Source organism: Sesamum indicum, linkage group LG5 (genome assembly GCF_000512975.1).
Source record: "Sesamum indicum cultivar Zhongzhi No. 13 linkage group LG5, S_indicum_v1.0, whole genome shotgun sequence".
Taxonomy (NCBI): Eukaryota; Viridiplantae; Streptophyta; class Magnoliopsida; order Lamiales; family Pedaliaceae; genus Sesamum; species Sesamum indicum.
The window spans coordinates 12,741,747-12,763,631 of record NC_026149.1 but is presented as its reverse complement, the minus strand read 5'-3'; the positions used below and the strand labels follow the sequence as shown (position 1 = coordinate 12,763,631).

At 37.3% G+C, this 21,885-nt stretch overlaps 6 protein-coding genes across 6 annotated transcripts; 2 read left to right on the top strand and 4 right to left on the bottom strand.

The window, feature by feature from the left end:
* On the bottom strand, positions 694-4,417 carry LOC105162497 (enoyl-[acyl-carrier-protein] reductase [NADH], chloroplastic). Its single transcript, XM_011080527.2, has 13 exons — positions 4,253-4,417; positions 3,266-3,563; positions 3,015-3,124; positions 2,863-2,918; positions 2,692-2,776; positions 2,563-2,610; positions 2,085-2,159; positions 1,874-1,985; positions 1,737-1,788; positions 1,607-1,658; positions 1,463-1,520; positions 1,246-1,344; positions 694-1,099 (listed from the first exon to the last, which is right to left on the bottom strand). Exons 2-13 carry the CDS (start codon positions 3,540-3,542, stop codon positions 942-944), a joined length of 1,182 nt encoding a protein of 393 aa, XP_011078829.1. The 5' UTR covers positions 3,543-3,563; positions 4,253-4,417; the 3' UTR covers positions 694-941.
* Positions 4,976-9,063, top strand: LOC105162496 (zinc finger CCCH domain-containing protein 14-like). The gene is made up of 3 exons (XM_011080525.2): positions 4,976-5,329; positions 6,024-6,084; positions 8,030-9,063. The coding sequence occupies exons 1-3, from the start codon at positions 5,266-5,268 to the stop codon at positions 8,781-8,783; spliced, it is 879 nt and encodes a 292-aa protein (XP_011078827.1). The 5' UTR covers positions 4,976-5,265; the 3' UTR covers positions 8,784-9,063.
* On the bottom strand, positions 9,274-10,097 carry LOC105162495 (late embryogenesis abundant protein 46-like). Its single transcript, XM_011080524.2, has 2 exons — positions 9,897-10,097; positions 9,274-9,794 (listed from the first exon to the last, which is right to left on the bottom strand). The coding sequence occupies exons 1-2, from the start codon at positions 9,981-9,983 to the stop codon at positions 9,426-9,428; spliced, it is 456 nt and encodes a 151-aa protein (XP_011078826.1). The 5' UTR covers positions 9,984-10,097; the 3' UTR covers positions 9,274-9,425.
* LOC105162494 (11 kDa late embryogenesis abundant protein-like) lies at positions 11,119-11,960 on the bottom strand. Its single transcript, XM_011080523.2, has 2 exons — positions 11,806-11,960; positions 11,119-11,716 (listed from the first exon to the last, which is right to left on the bottom strand). Exons 1-2 carry the CDS (start codon positions 11,890-11,892, stop codon positions 11,327-11,329), a joined length of 477 nt encoding a protein of 158 aa, XP_011078825.1. The 5' UTR covers positions 11,893-11,960; the 3' UTR covers positions 11,119-11,326.
* LOC105162610 (VQ motif-containing protein 17-like) lies at positions 15,133-15,840 on the top strand. Its single transcript, XM_011080684.2, has one exon. It carries the CDS (start codon positions 15,195-15,197, stop codon positions 15,633-15,635), a length of 441 nt encoding a protein of 146 aa, XP_011078986.1. The 5' UTR covers positions 15,133-15,194; the 3' UTR covers positions 15,636-15,840.
* Positions 17,199-21,655, bottom strand: LOC105162492 (probable plastid-lipid-associated protein 13, chloroplastic). The gene is made up of 7 exons (XM_011080522.2): positions 21,249-21,655; positions 20,445-20,566; positions 20,285-20,368; positions 19,127-19,223; positions 18,581-18,797; positions 17,819-17,871; positions 17,199-17,603 (listed from the first exon to the last, which is right to left on the bottom strand). Exons 1-7 carry the CDS (start codon positions 21,507-21,509, stop codon positions 17,508-17,510), a joined length of 930 nt encoding a protein of 309 aa, XP_011078824.1. The 5' UTR covers positions 21,510-21,655; the 3' UTR covers positions 17,199-17,507.

Sequence of the window (21,885 nt, the reverse complement as noted above, 5' to 3'; positions counted from 1 at the left end):
ATATTAGTTGGAGAGATCCAAGAGATCCCCACATGACTGGTGCATATCGAAGTAGGATAAGAGTCTTGCTAGTCACATCCCAATTTTCTAGAGGTGGTTGGCCACGTGTGAGGCTTTGCCAGTTCCTTGTTACATTCTATGTGTGCGTCCTCATCACCTTTGCCCGAAGAATTTCCCACCACATGGTCGAGTGTTATTTTGGCGGACAGGTTGGCATTGGACCCTTTGCCCCCTTGGACTGACAAACTACCTCCTTAGGCTTTATCCTCCTTGGGCCCTAGTTGAGTGGGAGCTCTCGAGGCCCTCTTTGGGCCTTCTACTTCGTTGGGTTTCTTTGATTCGTGTTAGGCTGTTGTATGTGGACCGTGGATTGGAGCAATCATTTTTTATCATATTGATACTTAAAAGATTATTTTTAAGTTTTTTGTTTAAATTTAGATAAGTTTACTATTTATTATATTTATTAAAAAAATCACTTATTTTTCTAAATAAATATAGGTAGTAAAATAACAAATTTAAATTTTCAATGTATGTTTATGTTTTTATACTTTTTAATTACTTTAAATTTATATTTTGTAGATTATTTATAAGTTATTTATTTATATAGAAATACGATCCTCCCTTGTCTTGGCACTGAGTACTAACTAGTAAATTATATATCTCTGTAGGAGCTGCAATAAAACACATACTAACTTGCTGCAGTCTATAATATGCAGAACTCAATCATAAATTCATAGTAATACAACATAGAACTTCAGCAGTCTTAAACTGTTCCTAGAAAACAAAAAAAGTTTTTTTCCCGACTGAAAATGACATGCTCATCTGTCTCTGAGAATACATCAAATCAAGAAAACGAAAACCCAACATTTATTTGATGTCTGATGAGTGATGATCAAAATTTTCACTGAAGTGTTGTTGTCACACTGCTGAACTGTGTGACTCTAACTTTTCTGGGCTTTTGGAATATCAAGATCCTTAAAAACTGGGCTGTCGACTCCGACTCCCATTGCATTGAGACCGTTGTCGACATAAACAACCGCACCGGTGATAGCCGATGCCAATGGGGATGCCAGAAATGCAGCAGCGTTGCCCACCTCATCTGTTTCATTCATTTCTCAGGTTTAGTAGTTCAGAACAAATACTTTACATTGAGAAATAAGTCGACATTCGAATGATCTGTGGAGTGTCTGCAAATTGCAGTAATTGTAAAGAAATGGGATTGACTTGGAGGAGAAGATGACTCACCAGCAGTTAGCTCCTTCTGCAAGGGTGCGTTCTCCAACGAGTAGTCGATCATCATGTCAATAAAACCAATAGCTTTTGCAGCTCGGCTTCTTAACGGGCCTGGAATGTGATCATCCATATATAAGATGTAGAGATTGCAACATCACTAAGTTAAATTGTTTATTACCTCATCACCCTGAGGTACAAACTTATCAGCAAACACTATAATTTGATGTACCTGCAGATATGGTGTTGACTCTGATGTTGTGTTTTCTTCCAGCTTCGAATGCAAGCACCTGAACCGATAGGATAATTCTTAAGACATCATGGTAAATGTAAGAACAGGGAAAAGGAGATAAAACCATGAATAGGGAGGACTAACCTTTGTGTCGCTCTCAAGAGCAGCCTTTGCAGAACTCATGCCACCACCGTATCTGCAGAAGGGACAATGGAGACTCAACATGGGAAGTTAAGACATCATATTCCACTAAAAAGATGAAGAGAATATGTACCCTGGTATTATCTTCTCAGATGCAATGTATGTCAGGGAAATTGTGGCACCACCTGCCGACAAGAGGGAAAAGACTAGTTTAAACTGATTTTCATTCACAGGATTACAAAAAGCAAGATTAGAGAAAGTACACTGTACCTGGATTCATGACGGGGAGAAAATGTTTGAGAAGGGAAACAAAGGAATAACTTGATGCCGAGATGGCTGCAAGATAACCGTTTCTGGATGTCTCCAGAAGCGGCTTGCTAACCTACATGAATGCCACGAAATTTAAGAAAAATCGTGATTTCAAGAAAACACCACAATGGTAAGAAAAGAAAGAGAGAGCCAAATATATACAAATACACACCTCTGGTCCATTGGCAAGTGAATGCACAAGAATATCAATTGTGCCGAAATCCTGTTTCACTGTTTCAGCAACTTCCTGCAGGACAGGACAGCTTTCAGCATGTGAAATTATTGACTATCTGCATATGCTGAGGAATTAAGGATAAAAATAAATGACGTGAAGATTTTGTGTGAGTGGAAATGTGATTAGAGTAGGAAAGACATAACTTGTGCCAGAAAGATAGAAGCCAAAGAGTCTTAAAAGAGCAAGAGGATAGCCATTACAACTATTTAGTTATATTGATTTATAGGCTGACAGATTCAGATGATTCAACTTATGTGACTGTGTTATCCCTTTTGAGGTGAGAAAGTAATGGCAATGCTAGGCTACGTTTTGGACCATGCTTAAGCTCAAATGAGATACAATGACAATAAGAAACCCCTGGCAGGGAAATTGAAAAAGATAACTAAGGAAGAAGAAAGTGTGTAGAAGACAAGACCTTCACAGTCCACTTTGTGGATCCTGAATAGCGTTTATTTGCTTTGACCTGTATCATGTTAAAAATAAGTTTGTGCATAGAAAAAACATATTTTTAACTTGGGAATATCATGGATTTTTTTTTTCTTACATCTTCAGGGACATCCTCGGGACTGTCATAAACTGCATCTAACGGGTAGACTTTTGTAATTTCCATCAAAGAACCATCTGGCAACCTAGGCACCAATGCCAAAAATGGTGATTCATAAACAAAGCACAGCAAAATAATTGCAGTTAGCAGATGCAGACGATCAATTCTTACACGCGGGATTCATCAAACTTTCCTCGCCTTAGGCTGGTCTCGAAGATATTTAGTGCCTAGAAGATTAGAATGTCATTAGAAAAAGAACATAATTCCAGACAGTTAAAATACTATTGATGCAGTGAGGAAAAATATAGAATTCAAATACATACAGGAACCCATGTGCCCACGAGAATTTCAGCACCAGCAGCTGCAAGAGATTTTGCAATTGCCCACCCATACCCATTATCATCAGCTACACCAGCAATAAATGCCCTCTTTCCTGCAGATAACGCAATATAAAAACAAATAGATTTTATCAGATACAAGCAATAAATTCGTCCTTATACTTGATGAGCAAAAAATTTGAATGTTACAATTACAAAAAGGAAAACAATGTAGGCAAAACATGGGAAAGTCCAACCTCTAAGATCAATGGGCAATCCGGGCAAAGGCTGTTTATCACTTGCTCCTGACATTGCTTTCACAACATGCCTTTCAGATTTAAATGGTTTACAGTCGTAGCTTTTGGAAAGAGACTGTGTTGCAGATATGAGAGACGAGCTCCGAAGCTTTGTCCAAGATGTGCCTTTGGTTTCACTACCAAAACATGCAATTCTTGATCTGGAGGTTTTACAGGATGCAGAAATGCATGGTTTTGGCGTCGCAATCTGTGTGCTTGGAGTTGCTGTTGCAGCCATCTCTTGTTAAGTTAGAGGACGCTGCAAATAGTTTTCCGAGAGATATCAACAGATTGTGGAATTAAACAAGAAACTATGTAACTAATTAAAGCCGAGAGTCTAACGACAAATGCATCAGAAGAAACAATTACACCAAATCCCGTTGATCATTTATGTTTTTGAAGTACAGAAACTAAATATGTTCTGCATAGAAACTCATTTTGACTAACAATAGCAATCAGACATTAGGAGATCCAACTCAGTGTAGGGTTCCAGACAAAAAATCTGCAGATGCTCATTCTGAGATAGACAAAGCCAGCAAAAGTTTGGAATTCTTCATTTCATTATTTTCATTTTTAAGGCAACAAATGAATTTTCTACGAAAAGTAAATAAATACTTGTTCATTGACTGCAAATTAGTCTGTATATCTCAATCAACCTCCAAGTAGAGGCCCACAGCATCAAAACTACAGAGTTAGAAAAACAAGATTACCTCCACAAGAAGGTCGATGCTAAAATGCAGAAGCCCAAGAACACAAAGTCCAAAGAACAACAGCCATTTAAATCCCATACAGCAAGGAAAACAGATTCCCGTGAAGGATAAATACCATAAAAACAGAAGGAAAATACTGAAATGCAGATACATTCTAACAAGAACGGATCAATCACTCATCCGAGGCCACATTCAACCACCCCATTTTTAGTTACAAACAATGAGATTGAGAACTCACCTTTCTTGAAAGGATTTCTGAGAGAGTGCAAAGGTTTTGCTGAACTGAAGACGGCCTTCTCCTGTCTGTAAATAAGTGGGTTTCGATGAAAACAATGTATGTATGTGTTTGGTTGGTTGGTTCGGACTGTTGGGGAGCTTTGAAAGTGCCGTTCAGAGAGTGAGAAGTGGGAGTTCCCTTTTGGCAGCTGCTCTTTTCTCCTACAATGACGGTTTTACCCCTTGTTTGTGGGCTGTGGATTCTGGGCCTAGATTGGGCCATTTCTGAAAATGGGCCCAAATGTTTTTTGCGAGTCCAAAGCTGGAGTCCTATTGGGGCTATAAATTATTCAAGTCGAGTCACATCTAGCATTGTTCAAATTTGTTTAAATTAATAATTAATTTAAAAATTTATATTTAAATTTAATTTAATTATTAACCTAATTCGATTCAAATAAATTTTAATTAAATAAAAAAAAGTCAAGTTTAAAACCTTATCCAATGAAAAAAATTATTCAATTTTTTTATTTATTAAATTTAATAAATCAAATATCGAATAATTTAATTTAATTTTCAATTATAATATATGAAGCCCATGACAGCCCATTTAGATGCACGTGACTCAGGGACAGATCTGAACAAAGTCTGCATCCGAGAGCACGTGACATTCCAAACGCCCTTCGATATTTTCTCGCCAGATTTCGAAACTTGCCCAATAAAAAGGGAATATACAAATAAACTCCCCAATCTTATCAGTATTGCCATTCGTGTAGGCCTCAGTATTTATAAGCTCAGCTTCTTGATTCTTCGCTCTCTCTAGCTCCGAGTAAAAACCCTAGTTGTAGAGTAGGATTAGGATTCGACTGGTTCATTTGTGCTTTCGTTTGCTCTTTTACCTTCTAGCTTAGTAGCTGCTGTTCTTAAAATTTTCAACTTTCGTGGAATTGAGGTTTTCTGTTGACCGATAATTTTGTCGTTTCAGTATCGTTCTACTTTTATTTTTCTTTAATCGATTTAAATCTTGATCTGTGAGCTATGGACACGCGTAAGAGAGGCAGAGGCGAATTTGCTAACGGCGGTGCGAAGAAATCTAAGTCAGGTTATATTTCTACGAGTTAGGTTTCAGTTCTTGCTTGAACTGTGTTTAGTTACATGATATTTGTAGAGGGAATGGAAGTTTTTTCTTTTTTTTTTTAATCTTAGTTATGAGCTTTTATTTATCTTTTTGCTCTCAATTACTTGCCTGAATTGGCATGTGAAGCTGAGGTTAAAAGCTCTTGTTTATTATTCCTATTTTGGAATTTTCATATTTTTATTGCTTTCAAGTGCTAATTCTATTGGATTGTAACGTTTAGAGAAGTTCAAAAAGAATTTTGTCTTTTGCCCTGCCGGGATGTGATGGAAAAATGGGTTAATAAAGAAATTTGTGGATTTGTATTAATTATTAAGCTTTTCCTGGAAATTTTATTGAAGTACTTAATTGTGGAGATAGTTATCCCAATAAGAAGTTGGTTTTATACGTATTTATTAACTTTACCAATTGCTCAGTTAAGAAATAATTGTGGATTTTATGTGTATATGGAACTTATATGGAATTTCTGGTTAGTTCTTACAAAAGGGACATCTTAGTTGAATAAATTGTCTTAGCATGTAGCTGTTAAGACTTGTTAATTCATGTTTAAGGCTGCTTTTTAAAATTTTTGCTGCAGTGAGTAAAAATAGTACCTCTCAAAGTAATGGTAAGAATCAGCAGAAAGTCTAACTGAGAAAAAGTAATTAATGTTCTGCAACAGAAATCGACTCCTTTTCAAGTGGTATAGGAAGCAAATCGAAGCCATGCACGAAGTTTTTCAGGTTCAAATCTCAACTTACCTAATATAATATTTGAAATTCAAATGTTCAAATGCACTAGTGTTATTTGTGGTAAAAGTTTCTAGTATTTTTCATGAATAAGTGGAACTTGTTGACCAGGTTAACTTGTGGAAACATGAGTTATGCAATACTGGAAGTTCATTGATAATCAATTTCCTTCTGAACGCTAACAAATTTTATCATCGACAATTTTCCAATTTGATGTGCATAGAGGAAAAAGTTAATCACTTTAGTGTTTTAACTTATAGGTCTCAATGGGAATCGTTACTTATGCTTATAAACTTTTAATGTGCACTTTGGGTATGAACTGACTGTATTTGTATTTCGTAAAAATTCTTTAGAGTCTTCATTCTTATAGTATGGCAGAATTGCTGTTAGTTACCTTATCTGTCTAGCAGATCTAGCACATGGGTAATTAAAAACATCATTTATTGCATGAGAGTCTTCAGTTTCTAATTTTGCAAGTATATGATCAGTTTTTCAGTATCTAATTATCGCATCACCTCAGATTTATGCACATTGTGCGTATCTCATCCTACTACAGCTGACTTGTTACTTAAAGGTTATGTTTCTGTGTTCGTGATTAGAAGATCTAGGTATAGACACTTAAAAACTTTCGCTTTACTTTGGTTTCCATGTAAGAAACGAATGTAAACCTAAAACTATTGGCCTTTTTGGTTAACATTTACTGACACTTCGTGAGGAGATCTATAAAATGACATCACATTTTAAATTCTTCTTAGTTCTCCATGTCAAACCAACAGAAGCTCTTATGTAATGCTATTACGCTTTCTATGCTATCCATGGCTTGGAGAAATTTGAAGGGAATATAAGGGAGCAGTTTTTTTTAAGAAATTAGGTAATTGAATAATGGTCTTACCTGCAAATTATGTTCTAAAGCTAAGTAACAGAAATTTTAGCTGCTTCTTGAAGCTGTTATGATCTATCCAGCTGGTCTTTTGGTTTTTGACATTTACAACAAAAATGGACCTAAATCTCTTTTGTTTACAGTTGAAGCATTTTTCCTCTATTGCTTTGAAAATGTCATTTTGCTTACTCAATCAGTTAAATATGGCAACAGGCGAGCTTGAACTGATGGCATTAGTAAAAAAGTTTGATTAAATCACCAATTGATTTAAATCTTGAAGGAAAGTTGTATAATGGGCTACATTGCAGTATTGTTATAGAAGTTTTCATGGGAGTTTTGAATAATAAGTTAGTCCTTTCATATTCTGAAGTTTTGAAGGTGAATCCCAATAGGAAAACATCTACGTTTTTTCACCCCCGAAGGCATTGATAATTCCTTTATCCTTAGATTAAATCCATCTGATTTCTGGTACATATCTGATAAATTTACCAGAAAGATAAGGAGAGCAAACAATCCTGTAATGTCCCATTAGAAGAAGAACTAAAGCTGTACTATGCATGTTTTATGTGAAATGCACAACTTAAAAATGGATATGAGAATACACTCGCAAGGAATTTGGAAGGCATACTTGCTTTTGGTAAAAGGTTGAGAGTGCCACATTCCATATACTTCTGTCTGATCCCGAGTGCTTTTCCGTGCTGCAAGTGTTGCCATTTATCAATTAGGTATTCTATAAGAATTAGATTATGAGAATAGGGAATTGATTGTTGTAGTTTACATGAGCCAACTAGAACCCCTGTCGATCCCACAGGCAGTTATGTTGCGCTGGTAATGGGTAGTTAGCATACAAACAACTCTTTGCCGTTGTCCCAGTGCACTAGTAGTTAATTTCTTCATAGTTAGTATTTTATTTCCTGGTGCTAAGGGTTATTTCTCCATGCAATTGTTGGATATGAACTCTTCCGACAAACTTTGGTTGCTGACAACCTGTCGGTTCCCTAAACTGGAGTCCAATTTTTTCATGCTGCAGTATATAACTTATTTCTCCACTTTTTGCAGCACTGCTGGTTGTCCATTTGGTGAGAATTGCCACTTCCTTCACTATGTTCCTGGTGGCTATAATGCGGTTGCCCAGATGATGAACTTGGCCCCTGCCCCTGCCCCTACCTCTAGAATGTTAACAGGTCCGCTAGCTGTCCAGAATGGTTCCTCTGCAGCTGCTGTTAAAACCAAAATATGCAACAAATACAAAACGGCAGAAGGTTGCAAATTCGGTGACAAATGCCACTTTGCTCATGGTGAATGGGAGCTCGGCAAGCCTATTGCACCTTCTCATGAAGATCCACACTCCATGGGAGCTATTCCTAACCGTTTTGGTGGTAGACCGGAGGCACCTATACCAGGCCCAGCAGCCAGTTTTGGCGCATCAGCCACGGCCAAGATCAGTGTGGATGCTTCTCTAGCTGGAGCCGTCATTGGGAAAGGAGGGGTGAATTCCAAACAGATCTGCAGGCAAACAGGAGCCAAGCTGGCCATCCGAGACCACGAATCAGATCCAAATCTTAGAAACATAGAGCTCGAGGGTTCGTTTGAACAGATTCAGCAAGCAAGTGCAATGGTGAGAGAACTTATTGTTAGCGTTGGCTCAGCAGCCGGCCCAGGGAAACCAATGGGAGCTACTGGCGGCCCTCCTGCCCCAGGGAGCAACTTCAAGACCAAGTTATGTGAGAATTTCTCCAAAGGCTCCTGCACTTTTGGCGACAGGTGCCATTTTGCACATGGGGCAGCTGAGCTACGGAAAAGCGGGATATGAGTAGTACCTCTCGTTTTAGCACGACGCAATTGGTGTTTTCTTTGGTTTCATGGTGAACTTTTCCGTCTAAGTTTAGTAGTTGGAAGAACCAATACTCGTGTGGTTACTCAGTTATTCATAGTATTTTGGACTAGTACAGAATCAGTTGTTGCAGGTTTGCTGCTTGTATCATGAGTGATCATTTCTTGGCTTGTGCTTTTTTTCTCTCCAGTCCTGTTTCATGTTGATTCGTCACTGGTTAATCCTTTTCGTGGAAAAAAGTGATGCCCTGTTTCTCTGATGGCTGCAGAATTGATGCATTGCTATAGTTTAGTTGGAAACACAGAGAATATGTAATGTACTTGTCACGATTGATTGCGTTTTAGGAACTATGCACTAAAAAATTAAATATATATTATAGTTCTTAATTCAAATCAGATCGAATTCAGCCTCAATTATAAATTTCTTCAGAACTGAAAAAAAATCTGAGGCTAATATCATACAACACATGAAATTTTAAGTGCACGATAAAATAAAAAATGTGAAAACTGAAACAACAAACCCCAACACAAACTCATTCTCATGAAAGCCTACTAAAAACAAACACTTCCGTGAGCAGATTTCATACGGCTGGATCCCATTAGTCTGATCTTTTTAATTTTATTAACCACTATAAGCACCACCGGTGCCATAACCCTGATTTGCTCCAGCCCCCACATGTGTGTTATGCGCGGTGGTCGGCCTCCCTGTGCCGGTGGCCTTTCCTATAGGATGGGACTTGATGGTTCCCTCAACCACCTGCCCCGCCGGCTCTCCACTGCCGTGGCCAGGCAACGCCGACATCTGGTGACCGCCGGTGGGCTGCCCCACATCCCCAGTGGTGGAGTAGGAATACGACCCGCCAGACTCCTTGGCGGCGGCGTTCTGCTCGAAGGCGTCTTGCTTTTTGAGGTCTGCGTTGTGGAATATGTCTTCCTTTGTTGCAGTTGCCATTTCTTTTTCTTGAGGGCTGTCGGCAGTCATTCTCTCCATCTGTTAAACACAAGAGAAATCAAACGTATATAATCAAGCAGAAAAGATTGGAACAAGGGGTTTAATTTGTAGATGTAGAGTAATGTAAGAGAGAAAACAAACCTTTTCTTGAACGGTGGCCCTGGTCTTTTCCATGCCTGATTTTGCTGCGGCGGCGACGTTAGCAGCAGTTTCCTTCATTGTTTGCATCTCCAAACTCTTCTGTTACTGCAAATGGAACTAACAGTGTTCTTTCTGTCCTGAGACACAGCGCGGAGACGATCTCGATGGTAGGAGTGGACAATGTGCAGCAAGATGAAGAGGGAGAGGGACTAATATAGATCTGGGACCGCCTAAAATGGTGGGCGGCGCCGTGGTGGAGCAAGGACGACCACTTCACTCTTGGGTTGAGACACGTGTCCGACAGGTGTCTGTTGTTTGGACGTGGGGAAAGGAAACGAGCTGGTTAACTGTAAAAATTAAGATTTGAATAGTCGTACAAGTTCTCTTGTTATCCGTTAAGTGTAGAACGAGTGGGGTGGTTGTACATGCATGCTCCGCGTTTCAAGTTGATAAGAGTGTAAAGCTCCTGTTGGGCTGGGGTGGCCGTGGGATCCATCAGTTGGCTCAAAGGGGTTTAGGGAAGAATGGTACTGTATAATTATGCATTCTCTGTATTAATTACAGGATTGTGAAGAAGATGATGCATCTGATATGTGCATCTTTTTGTGTTGGTTAGGGACATTCATTACAGCGACAGGCGGCAGCAGCAGCTTCAACACCATCTGTGCATTGATATGATTTCATGCTGCACCTGTGCTTAGCTTATATATATTAGAGAGGCTTTCCACCATGAACTACAACACCTTCACCCTTATGTGTACTCATCCAATACCTACCTTAATTACAGTCGTGCTCCTTTATTCTTTCCATTTCCCTACTCTTGCTCACTGCATTAGACAATTGAGCAGATTTGTGATTCATTTAATTGCATGGTAAATTGATCAGGGACTACAAAGAAGACTCCGCTGGATATGGATACAAATTGATTGTGCATCACGTTTCATGTTCCCTCTTGTATTGGTGTAACTCTCCTCAAATTTAATATAATTAAAATTATATTAATTTTTGAATGAGAGTATTATCAACTCTGAGCTGTATTTTTTTAATTAAAAAAATTTATAAAAAATCAAACAGGTAGATGTAAAAATTATAAAAACAACAAAAGAATCGTAATTGTAACGAGAGATCGTTGTCATTCATTTTTCATATTTTCTTATGGAAATTAACATGGTAGTAGATTATGTACCTATGTTAAGAATTATTTTATTGAAGAAAATTAACATTTACCCGAACAAACCAAATCTATAGCTAAAGAAAACCGAAACAGAGAACACATGCATAGAAAGTGGAAAGCCTCGAAACACAACATACTAATGAGGCTGTCTCAGGGAAGAAAAACACCACATAAGACTGGCTATGATGACCACACAAATGCATACACAGCCACGCCTCTTATTTATTCACCCCTCCCTTCCACACACACTCACACACTAATATGTACTGCCCGTCCCATGTCCTGTCCTCGCACCACCACCGGTGCTCGGGTGCTGATGCCTCACCCGCCCGCCTCCACCCGTGGTGGCGCCCGTCCCGGTCATCCCGCCCATGGTCTCCTGCGGGTAATCAGACCCCAGTCCCCCCTCTGCGGTGTAGCCACCTGCTCCAGTTCCCCCGGTGCCAGTGGTGTAGTCATGTCCAAGAACCCCGCCAGTAGTGCCAGTGGTGTAGCCCTCACCATAAGCCCCGCCGCCAGTCTGCCTAGCGGCGGCGTTATGCTCGCGGGCCTCCTGCTTCTGGCGCTCAGCCTCGTAGATTCTGTCCTCTTTCTTCTGTGTAGCCATGTCCTTCTGGATAGGGTCGCGGGTCGTCATCCTCTCAGCCTGTTAAGTTCATCAAAAATTAAACTGATGAAATCAATTAACAAGAAGAATCCAGTAGTAGATGATGATGGGAAGATTAAGAAAGAAACCTTTTCTTGAACGGTGGCCTTCGTTTTCTCCATGCCAGCCTTGGCTGAGGCTGCCACATTGGACGCTGTTTCCTTAGCAGACTGCATTTTTTTATCAGAAAACTTAATGAGACGTTTTACTTTAGTTTGAACTTGTTCTGTGAGAAGAAAAGGGAGGATTTGCGTGGTATAAATAGGGGGGTTTGAGGGGAGTTGAGTAATGTACAGGTGGAGATAAGAGGGGAAGGTTGGTGGGCTCTTGACGCGTGTCCAACAGGTGTCAGCTGTCAATAGATGGTTGGGATGACGCTGTTTTGATATTCTCTTGCAGCAGCTGTAGTTTTTGGCGGCCGAGGAAGTAATTGCAGATGAGTTGGGCTGATAAACCACCAAGAAAGAAATATTTGTAGTTTGATGCTTGTGTAGAAAACTTGGCCCAAAAGAGCTCCTACTTTGGTGGCCCAGTGAGCATAGGAGGCCAGTCAGAAGATCCCTCTTTGGGCTTTCTGATATGGAAACGGATCTGGATGATGAGATGATACTCTGACATCCATGTGCAGATTTTATGGTTGTGAACTTGTGATCGTCTTCTCCACCGCCAGATGATCTCTTTTATTTGCATTCTCTCACGGCGTAAGTAAAAATACCAACAATTATAGGAAAGGGAATTGAAAAATTGTTTGAAAATCATTTCCTTGATCCATTAATATATCTGATGTCGGAGTGTAAATGAATTGAACTCGACTATTTTTAGTGAGCTCGAGCTCGAGCTCGAGCTAAGCTCCCCCTTTCTTTCATCAAGTACAGTGAAAATTGATCAAAAATTTAAGTGATCAAAAGATTTGATCAAACCTACAGCTTTTGTAGTAGTCCCCTTGTGTCTATTCCTCATTATTTCCTTATTATTTAGTTCTAAGCTCCCCCCACTCTCTTCTTCCGTCGGAGGGAGGGCCTAAAGAGCTTTAGCATGAGAAAAGTCATGTAAATAGAGGGATCTTTGACAAGTCACTTTTAATGAATCAACTGAGAAAGGTCCTTTTATTTTTATTCTATAATTCTTATATGTCACGGCGACCCTGAATTGATTCATTCATGTATATTTAATCTAAACATATGTCTCGACAACAATTCTGAAGGCATAGCCTTGATAAAGTTGCGAGCTCCTCTCAAACGAGCCTCAGATAGCTCTCTTACATTCATCTGATTGGAGATATGAATGCGACCCTCAGTGAGCCCAATTTCTTGGCCAGCGGGAAAATCTTCTTTCTTGCCCTTCTCAAAAGAAGCCTTACAGGCCCTCTCTGACTCTGCCATAAATTGTTGCAGTTTTAGTTCAAATAAGCCTTATGTTCCAAGTCGCGTGCTTTCGTCTCCAAGCTCGCTTTCAAATCGGCCAACTCATTGTTTTGATTTTTGAAGTCTTTAAGTTTGTTCAAGATCTAGTATCTTGGCATCCATCGCCATCTTCTCATGATGCCACATTGAGCATTTCAGGGAGAGGTTGTGCCCAAAGACAGTGACTTGGAAAGTTGCATGAAAAGAAAAGAGTGCGTGAAGGAAAAGGTACAATAAAAAGAAGTTTGAAATAAGGTCGTACCTGTTCAAGGTTATGAGCTAGGTGCTCCTTGATATCGGTATAAGAAGTTTGAACTAGGATCACCTGGTCATGTTCTAGACAGGAAGCTTTGTATAACTCTCAGGAATCTTGGCTGACGCATGACCTTAAGACAGTGCTGGAGTTGGAGATGGCCCAATCGGGGACAATATTCTCTCCTGCCATCTCGACAATCCTGCTGTTATTGGGGACTTCAAGGTCTCCCTGGCCTCCAACCAAACTCCTTCTTAGTCTCCTAGGGTATTCCTGTTCTAATCTTCACTGGCTAGATCAGCAACTTCGCGAGCTTTCTGACGTTTGTGCTTACTAGATTTAGTCGGATGGGAACTCTTACTGTGGCTTGTGCTTTTACTTTTGCTCTTCGTCTTCCTCTTCTTAGCTTTGTTGGGTTCTCCGGGAGCAGCAAAAGTCCCAACTCCCACCTCTAGTGATTTCGACATGGAAGCACCTTTTGGGGTCCCAACTGGCAACTAAGCACCTTCAATGTTACATCAATTATATTTTCGATAATATTAACTCTTCTAGATCGCTTTCGACCTCAATCTTTACTGACTTAGCCTAACAATCTCACTTTGTTCTCAAAAATCGCTTCTCTGGGTGGTTTAGGATGCACTCAACCTCACCTCGAGAGAAGATACTAAGGGACCCGGATCATATCTATTTGTGAATTTATATTTATATCAAAATACATAGTATGCATTATGCTATCTATTTTATATACTACTTATAAATTTATGTCAAAATTTGACGATTCCCATGAATTAATCTAAAGATCATAATAATAATAATAATAATGATAATGATGATTATGATGGTTGAATAATTTTAATTATTTTTATTGTTATTTTATTATATATATATATATAATATTTTTTTTAAATAATTATTTAATATGACACATATAAATTTTATGCTATATTTCAAAATATATTTATAATCTCTTATAATTTTTTTAATTTGACAAGTTCTAATAATTAAATTATGATATTTTATATTTATTTGTGACTTTTATAAAATTTTGATACTTAAATCGGTAAAATTGATTTATCGACAATGAAAAAGAGAATACTTGAAAAAACGTAAAGATATGACGTAATAATGGTAATGGAGCGATAAAAACCCTGGAATATAAGATAAAGAATGCTTGTAGGGTGCAAAAAGTGAGCAATGAACTCGTAGCCTTGTTGTTGATTGAGAGCAAAAAGTGTAAAAGTTTAAGTGAATAAAGTTACTGTTATGACTGTATTATAAATTTTTATGTATAAGCCGCTTTGGAATGGAATTCGGAGGTTAGCTACTACAAATGATATGTGGTTTGACACTTGAGTGTGTTAACTAATTAAAAGAAAAAGAAACGGATTAAAATAGGTTTTCAGTTGAGATGCAGCCAACCCATTATAAGGAGTATTTTGTTAGACGGCCTTTATTTATAGGGGGATTTGTTAAATAGTAATTATTTTTAGGAGATATTTATAATTTTTCAAATAACGAAAGAGTATTTATAATTATAACAAATTTAAGAGAGTCGATTGTAATTTACTCTTTTATTAATTAAAATTCATATATATGTCCATATTCATGAATAATGTAAATATATGTAGAAAACTTGAGGTGTAATATTTTAATGTGTATTTTATTGTTCCTTCCCATGATTATGAAACAAGTCTTTTCCCTCTCCACTCTCCGGATCCGCCTATATATATAACATGATATACATATTTACAAACATTCACAATTCTTTCCAAACAATTACGCCATCAACTGCTCTCTGTGAATTTCTCCAAAGCTGGTTACGATGAAAAGATTATCTGCCCAGGAAACAGCAGCAGCAGTATCACCAGACATGCACAACAACTCCCAAAGGAGTCGACGGAAGCCGAAAATCCGAATAATCCACATATTTGCACCAGAGATCATCAAAACAGACGCTGCAAACTTCAGAGAACTTGTCCAAAGACTAACTGGAAACCCAATTAAATCTCATCATAACATTTGCAGCACGAAGAAAATTAGGTCAACATCAAGAAGGGTTCCAACAAGACAGGAGCCAAGAATCTTTGTCTCAGACAGGAAACGGGAATTGGGTGTGAGGGAGATGAGGAACATAAAGGGAGATGATCAAGAAGAGGTTTGTGGGGGTGGGAATACAGTTTTTGCAGAGTTTGATGGTTTGATGAAGGAGATTGGTGATCATCATGATGATGAGTTTCCATTTATGGATCTACAACTGGTCTGATGCACAACGTGCTTAAATATTAATGAGACAACATGCTGCATGTGGAGGTTTAATCATATTTTCTTCCTTCTTCTAAGTATGTCATCTTGTGCTTAATTTGCTCTTAATTATTAGTTTAGTGAGTTTCTAATTATTGATTCTACTTGTACTAATACATATATTGTTATATATGATCAATTTTTCAATTTATATCCTCAATCTCAAATAATTTTCATATCTCTCTCTCTCTCTCTCACATACACACATGAAAATACAAAAGAAAAAGAATAAATTACGACCACCGCTTTTGAGGTTCGGTATAATTACGAATACCTACTTGTTATTTGAAAAAATATTAATACCCCCTGATTTTGACGGTCGTCTAACAATTAACCCAATCTGTTATATTTTCATCTATTTTTTATGGTGAATTGACCAAGATGCACTTGTGGATGAAAATTATAATTTTATGGACTAAGTGATACTTTTTTTATAATTTTAAAACTTTTTTCATTCATCCCGTTCAATTTTTTATAAGTTTTTAATTCTTTTTTTAAAAAAATACAGTAAAGACAAACTTGACAATTTTATATCTCCATCCAATAATTACATAATTTTATCAAATATTATGAAAGTATTTATAAATTTTCAAAAAATATGAAAATATTTATAATGTTATTTAAAAAGAAAATGTATGAAAATGTAGCACTAGCACTGAATAGGTCATGAAATTCGATGCAAGAAGATAAATTGGTTTGGCAAACCAACTAATTTTTTTTAATCCTATACATCTAATTAATAAATATTGTTGTTTCTTTGCGTGCAAGATAACTTCCTTATATATATATATATATATATATATATGTATTTGTTCATTTGTTCTAGAATGTGAATGACGAAATGTGGAGCAAATTATTAAGGAATAATTATACCTGTACCCCAAAAATTTGTTTCTATTTAAAAAATAAGTATATTGATTCGGTAAAATTCACGAATTTTGCTAACATCAATAAAAAAGTTGAATAAAAATTTATATATATTTCTAATTGACTTATTATAAACTTATTATACGTCATACCAATCGTTTCTGAACAAACTATCTTATAAAGATGAAGATGTACCTCTTGATCGCTTGCATTAGAATGCAAAGACATATAAGAATAATTTGGTCAGAAAATATATATTTGAGCTGCAATAAGTTTGTGATAAATCAATCGACTGTAGATATGAATATCCATTCAACTTTTGTTATTGATGCCAACAAATTTCGTAAATCTAATTGATAGATGGATCTATTTATTGAAATGAAACAAACGTTATAAAGTACTAAGTATAATTTTTCAAATTATAAAAAATTTATGACTAAGTAAATTTCAAGGAGACAGCGTAAGTATTTCAATAATGCATATATATATAATATATATATCCACTGATATATTGACTTATAAATATCAAAGTCTTACGTACATCATTTTCAATTAATTAATGAGTAACAATTTGCAACAACGGATTCTTTAGGTAGCTTTAAGTATTGTAAACCAAAGTCTGAGTTTTTGACAATAATATTAGAAAAAGTGGTGTGAGGATCATAACATGTAAACATCATTCACAAAAGTGAAGCAGACAGACATCAGCACCCCAACTCATATCTACTTTCCAGAAACAACCCTTTACCAGTTGTTACCTGCATCATATCAACCACTTCTCCTCAGTTAACATTACTATTAACTTGTCAAATTTGTAAAAATACAACTGCCAATTGAGTAATAAAACGGAACAACAAAGGAAGGAGAGAAATGAAGTTTGCTTTATTTGGGATGGCAACGGTGAGAAGTATACGTGTCATTTCTGTAAGAATTTACAATGTACGACTACGCCATTTTTTAATTGTCTTCAACTTTCATACTCGGTTATTGGTTCGAACGCAGGTGATGGTCCTGGATCCAGTCTTGTAAGAACTTCAGGCACTCCAGCTGTATCTCTTAATATCTGCATCCAGTGCATCAAATTTGAGCCGTAATACATGATGACATTGTTCCAACACAGTTTATTTAATCTATGTCCAAGAAACTTTACCACAAATTTAAAGAAAAGGCTACCATTGGGAGCAACCCGTATATGCATTTATAATGACTGCCAAGTCGCAGCACTAATACCATTCTTTCTTGTAAAGTAAGAGCAAAGGGAATGATGGAAGAACTTACCAGGATCTCGTCGTCGAGATAAGAAATCATAAACCACCTCTCGAATGTCCCACCTGGGGTCATAGAAAGGCGAGTATGAAATAAGCAATATATATATAAGTCGATAAATAAAACTTCTCGAATTTCTAAATTTTTATCAGTCACATTGCAAGAAACTGTCTGAAAGAAAATAAAAAAGCAATTAAATAGGACGGAATTGGATGAAACAATCAGGTTGATGTAGTTACGATTTCCTCCATAAGAATCTAATAGTACAATAGCAGAGATATTTCCAGATGAACCTGATCAGCAACTGCTGACGTGAGAACTCCCAGAACTAGAGAACTACTATGTACATTCAGCCGAAGCCAAAATTGTAAGTCGTTTGAACTAGCAGTGTTCTATGTGCCAACTTATCAGGCGTGACTTGGCTTTACAAGTGCTAAGGCATACGCAAAGTCTTCTGCCAGTTTAAAACATTTGAGGGTATGCTGAGTTCGTAATGAAGCAATATAATTACCAAAGCTAGTCGAGAAGTGACGAGAAGTACTAATTCCAAAAGAATAAGGAACCTAAAAGAAACCTATCAATGTTTCAAAAGAAAATTAGCACCATTCGAAAAGAAATCAAAGTTATAAATACCCAAGAAAAATCACGTACAACCCGAAAGGAACTAATATTTGTTCTGCTTGATGATACACTAGTGAAAGGTGAAAATTTGATACTTTTTCTCGCATAAGACAGTTGGCAATTCCAGTGCTATAGGTATTTAGAAATGCTCACCAAGAGGGACCTTCACTCCACCAGCCACAGCATCCTTAATAGGAACGGGGAGCTGCTGCAGTGTACTAGCTGCCTGACCAAAAGCACCTTTTAGCTGCTGTGGTATGGATTCTTCATCAACTTTTGGGGATTCTAATAATCCTTCAAGGTACTCTTCTTTCATTCGAAGTGGCCCCTCAACAGATAACTTGCTGGAGATGATAAAGTTGCTTTCTATCTGCACTTCATCAGGAATATCTGTTAGCGCATGTATAAGAATAAGAAAACATGATGAAGGAATAGGAGGAGAAGAAGAGCTGCAGTCAACTAATGACTTCAGTTCACTAATTTCTATTCTTAGTGTGTTGAACAAAAATGATTAAGAATCTCCATTGTTCAAATACTTTCAGGAATTCAGTTGAATGATTTATTTCCATAAATTTCTAAGTTCCATAGCCGCTCGTCAGCTAAAGAGGACCAAACTTATTGAGAAGTTCCATAATCAGGAGGAACATCATATTCCAACATGTAACAAAGATAAAAATTAATTAAAAAGAAGTCAATCACCGAATTCAATAGTTTCACACTTGCTGCAACTTTTGCATATCCATCCTTGATCACCACATCCAATTTTGATAAATTTGCCAATTCTCGAGGAAACCTCCTGCCGAAACAATGTAATTCACATCAGACTATTACTTCCTTGAAATCGAATTCCTTTTTCCCCCCCTTTTTTAAACTGAATTCCTGTTTCTGCTGAGAACTATTAGAGTAATGAAAATATTTGCAAGTAACAAAAATACAAAGTGTCTATGCATGCATCTCACACATATAAAATTGTAGAAGATGACAGCAAATCACACCATAGGCCATCACTGCTGGAGAAGAGAGGCTAAGACATAATTGTTGGAGCCATTTCTGCTCTAGCCCAAATATCTATTCGAGGTTGTTACCTTAACCTGATAGCACTTTAGACACTGTCATGTACTTGAGCAGGGTTTTCAGTTTTAGCACTAGTGTCAAAAGTGAGCAAGTGGGAATTCAATTTGGGTGCAACATGTCTTGTTGCTCTTCTGGTTCATTCTTGGTTTCAGCTGGGGCAATTTATGTCAGAAGGACATCTCAATTGTCCGACTATGCCATACCCACTTTATGCAAGAATATGCTCTATGTTGTTTTGGTTGGGGTTACATGCATTATGTAATAAGAGCAGCTATATGGATTACTTTATTTCTCGTCACCATCCTACTAGTGAAAGTGAAGATCTGAATAGAAAAGGTAGGGCTAAAAACATTCATAGTTGGAGGGGTCGTGACAATTCTAGTTACAGTAATGTCGATCATTTATTTGGCGTCAAAGACATTCGGAATTTCAGCTCTGATGATACGATCCTTCCTGATTGTCTTCCATTTCTGTGTGCTAAAACATTTCAGTAAGTATTCAGACAGTGAATGGATTATTTCATCTCAGTCTTCAATATAGCATACTAGGTAGTTGAAATTTTCTTTTCATTTTAATTTTTATGAAACTAATCCTAACCCCCCCCCCCCCCCCCCACCAAACTTATAAAAAAAAAGAATTCTCCTCCCACCCGAATAAGTTTATAAAAGAGACGGTTTCCCTTGTTGTAGGAGGAGACCCATAGAATTATTTACCTGCTTAATCTAACATAATGTCTTTCTCTATAGCACACCGTAAATTAGCATGATATGAAATATAACTTACTCAAATAAAAACCGAGCAGCAAAGAGCCCTGGGCTCCCTGGTCCAAACCACTCGAAATTCCATCGGCCTTCCAGATAAGGAGACCTGAATAACCGAAAACACAAAATTAACATCTCATACTAAACTCTCCTACACCCACACTGACAGAATAAAAACTTACGTCGTTGGTCGCGGCGTAGGATTCAACCGCTCAAGACTAACTATTCTCTCATTCACATCTATCCGTTGCACATCCGTTGGTTTCCCAGTTACCAATGCCTCAAATCCCCCAGCATCCTTGAACTGAAACACATTCAAGCACAAATGATAGAACTTCAAGCACATTCAAGCACAAATGATAGAACTTCAATGGTTATTGCTTAGCCTCAAAATGATTTCATTCTTGCAAAATGCAAAACAAAAGGCAAATTTTGCTTCCATTCAAACATAAGATTAGGAATGCAGCATAAGTAAATAACATGCTTGATATTATATCCCTGTCTTTGAGCTTTCCTGTACCTAAATTATGATATTCCTCAAAGTAACAACACCAAAAGTTTGAAAACATACAAACCCGGGGGGGGGGGGGGGGGGGGGGGGCGGCCATGGGGGATTAACGGTAAGAATTATTAGCATATACACATTAGTCACATCAAGCTAAAATCTTTCAGAAAACCTGAGTTTTTATTCACTAAATCGGAAGGGGGGAATCAGAAAAACTGGAAACATTTAAGTTAAAGGAAAAAGCTTTGAATAAATTGTGACTGAAAATAGCCACAGAAACGTATAATCTCTTTCAGAAAGCAAACCACTTTCTTATTTTATTATAATAGTGAAAACTTCAAGCAAACTAAGATTAAAAATTTGAAGTAAACAAATCGAACCCATAGTCCAATACCCCCAAGAAAATTACAGAACCAATTAAACAGTGAAATGGGTTAAGTAAAAAGAAGTGAAATTTCTTAAAACAAATTGAGAATCTTACAGCAAGAAGCAGAGATTCTTTAGCAGAGAGTCTTTCCATTTCTTTGGCATAAGCAGCTGAAGGCCCTTGCACGGTTTGCTGCACCATTGCTCTAAAATTTCTGCTAAATTTTCTCCTACCACTACTAAAATTCGTGCAACTCTCATTTCTGTAAACATTTTCAAGAAAGAATAGCGAGGTCGATGGTGGGAAAGAGGGTGCAGGGGGAGAATGCAACTTAGAGTAGATCACCGGCCTGTGAACTGAAATCGAGCAGGCCATTGTTGAGTTTCCAGAAGCGGGTGAAAACGATTTGACAAACTTGCAAGTTTTCTTCTTGAAAATGTTGTGTGGTCAGCGGCTTGTTGTGGGTACCAGACGGAGAGTTGATTGCTGATTTCTTGAGGAGAGATGGTAGGGGCATTTTCGTCCAAGTCTTACATCTTTTACTGTTTAAAACAAATATAAATTAAATATAAGAATTGCCATGGCGGGTACAATTATGCAAATACGGGGCCCATTTTTTCTTTTTCTTTTTAAATTATTTTTTGGTAAAAAAAATAAAAATAAAAATGACGAGGATAAGACTTTATCTTTCCAAGAACTATTTAATTTAATAGCATCACCTTTTATATAACTTAATAATAATAACATAAAA

Bases quoted from the DNA above. Each gene is read 5' to 3' on its own strand.
- LOC105162497 (XM_011080527.2), bottom strand. From the start codon at position 3,542: ATGGCTGCAACAGCAACTCCAAGCACACAGATTGCGACGCCAAAACCA. The intron at 2,777-2,862 runs GTAAGAATTGAT...ATTGGTGCCTAG, and splicing joins AAGTTTGATGAATCCCGCGT to GTTGCCAGATGGTTCTTTGA. The intron at 1,345-1,462 runs GTACATCAAATT...ATCACATTCCAG, and splicing joins AGTCAACACCATATCTGCAG to GCCCGTTAAGAAGCCGAGCT.
- LOC105162496 (XM_011080525.2), top strand. From the start codon at position 5,266: ATGGACACGCGTAAGAGAGGCAGAGGCGAATTTGCTAACGGCGGTGCG. The intron at 5,330-6,023 runs GTTATATTTCTA...GTTCTGCAACAG, and splicing joins TGCGAAGAAATCTAAGTCAG to AAATCGACTCCTTTTCAAGT. The intron at 6,085-8,029 runs GTTCAAATCTCA...CACTTTTTGCAG, and splicing joins CCATGCACGAAGTTTTTCAG to CACTGCTGGTTGTCCATTTG.
- LOC105162495 (XM_011080524.2), bottom strand. From the start codon at position 9,983: ATGCAAACAATGAAGGAAACTGCTGCTAACGTCGCCGCCGCAGCAAAA. The intron at 9,795-9,896 runs GTTTGTTTTCTC...TGTGTTTAACAG, and splicing joins GGGCCACCGTTCAAGAAAAG to ATGGAGAGAATGACTGCCGA.
- LOC105162494 (XM_011080523.2), bottom strand. From the start codon at position 11,892: ATGCAGTCTGCTAAGGAAACAGCGTCCAATGTGGCAGCCTCAGCCAAG. The intron at 11,717-11,805 runs GTTTCTTTCTTA...TGAACTTAACAG, and splicing joins AGGCCACCGTTCAAGAAAAG to GCTGAGAGGATGACGACCCG.
- LOC105162610 (XM_011080684.2), top strand. From the start codon at position 15,195: ATGAAAAGATTATCTGCCCAGGAAACAGCAGCAGCAGTATCACCAGAC.
- LOC105162492 (XM_011080522.2), bottom strand. From the start codon at position 21,509: ATGGCCTGCTCGATTTCAGTTCACAGGCCGGTGATCTACTCTAAGTTG. The intron at 17,872-18,580 runs GTGAGCATTTCT...CTATGACCCCAG, and splicing joins TGGAGTGAAGGTCCCTCTTG to GTGGGACATTCGAGAGGTGG. The intron at 17,604-17,818 runs GTAAGTTCTTCC...CACTGGATGCAG, and splicing joins ATCTCGACGACGAGATCCTG to ATATTAAGAGATACAGCTGG.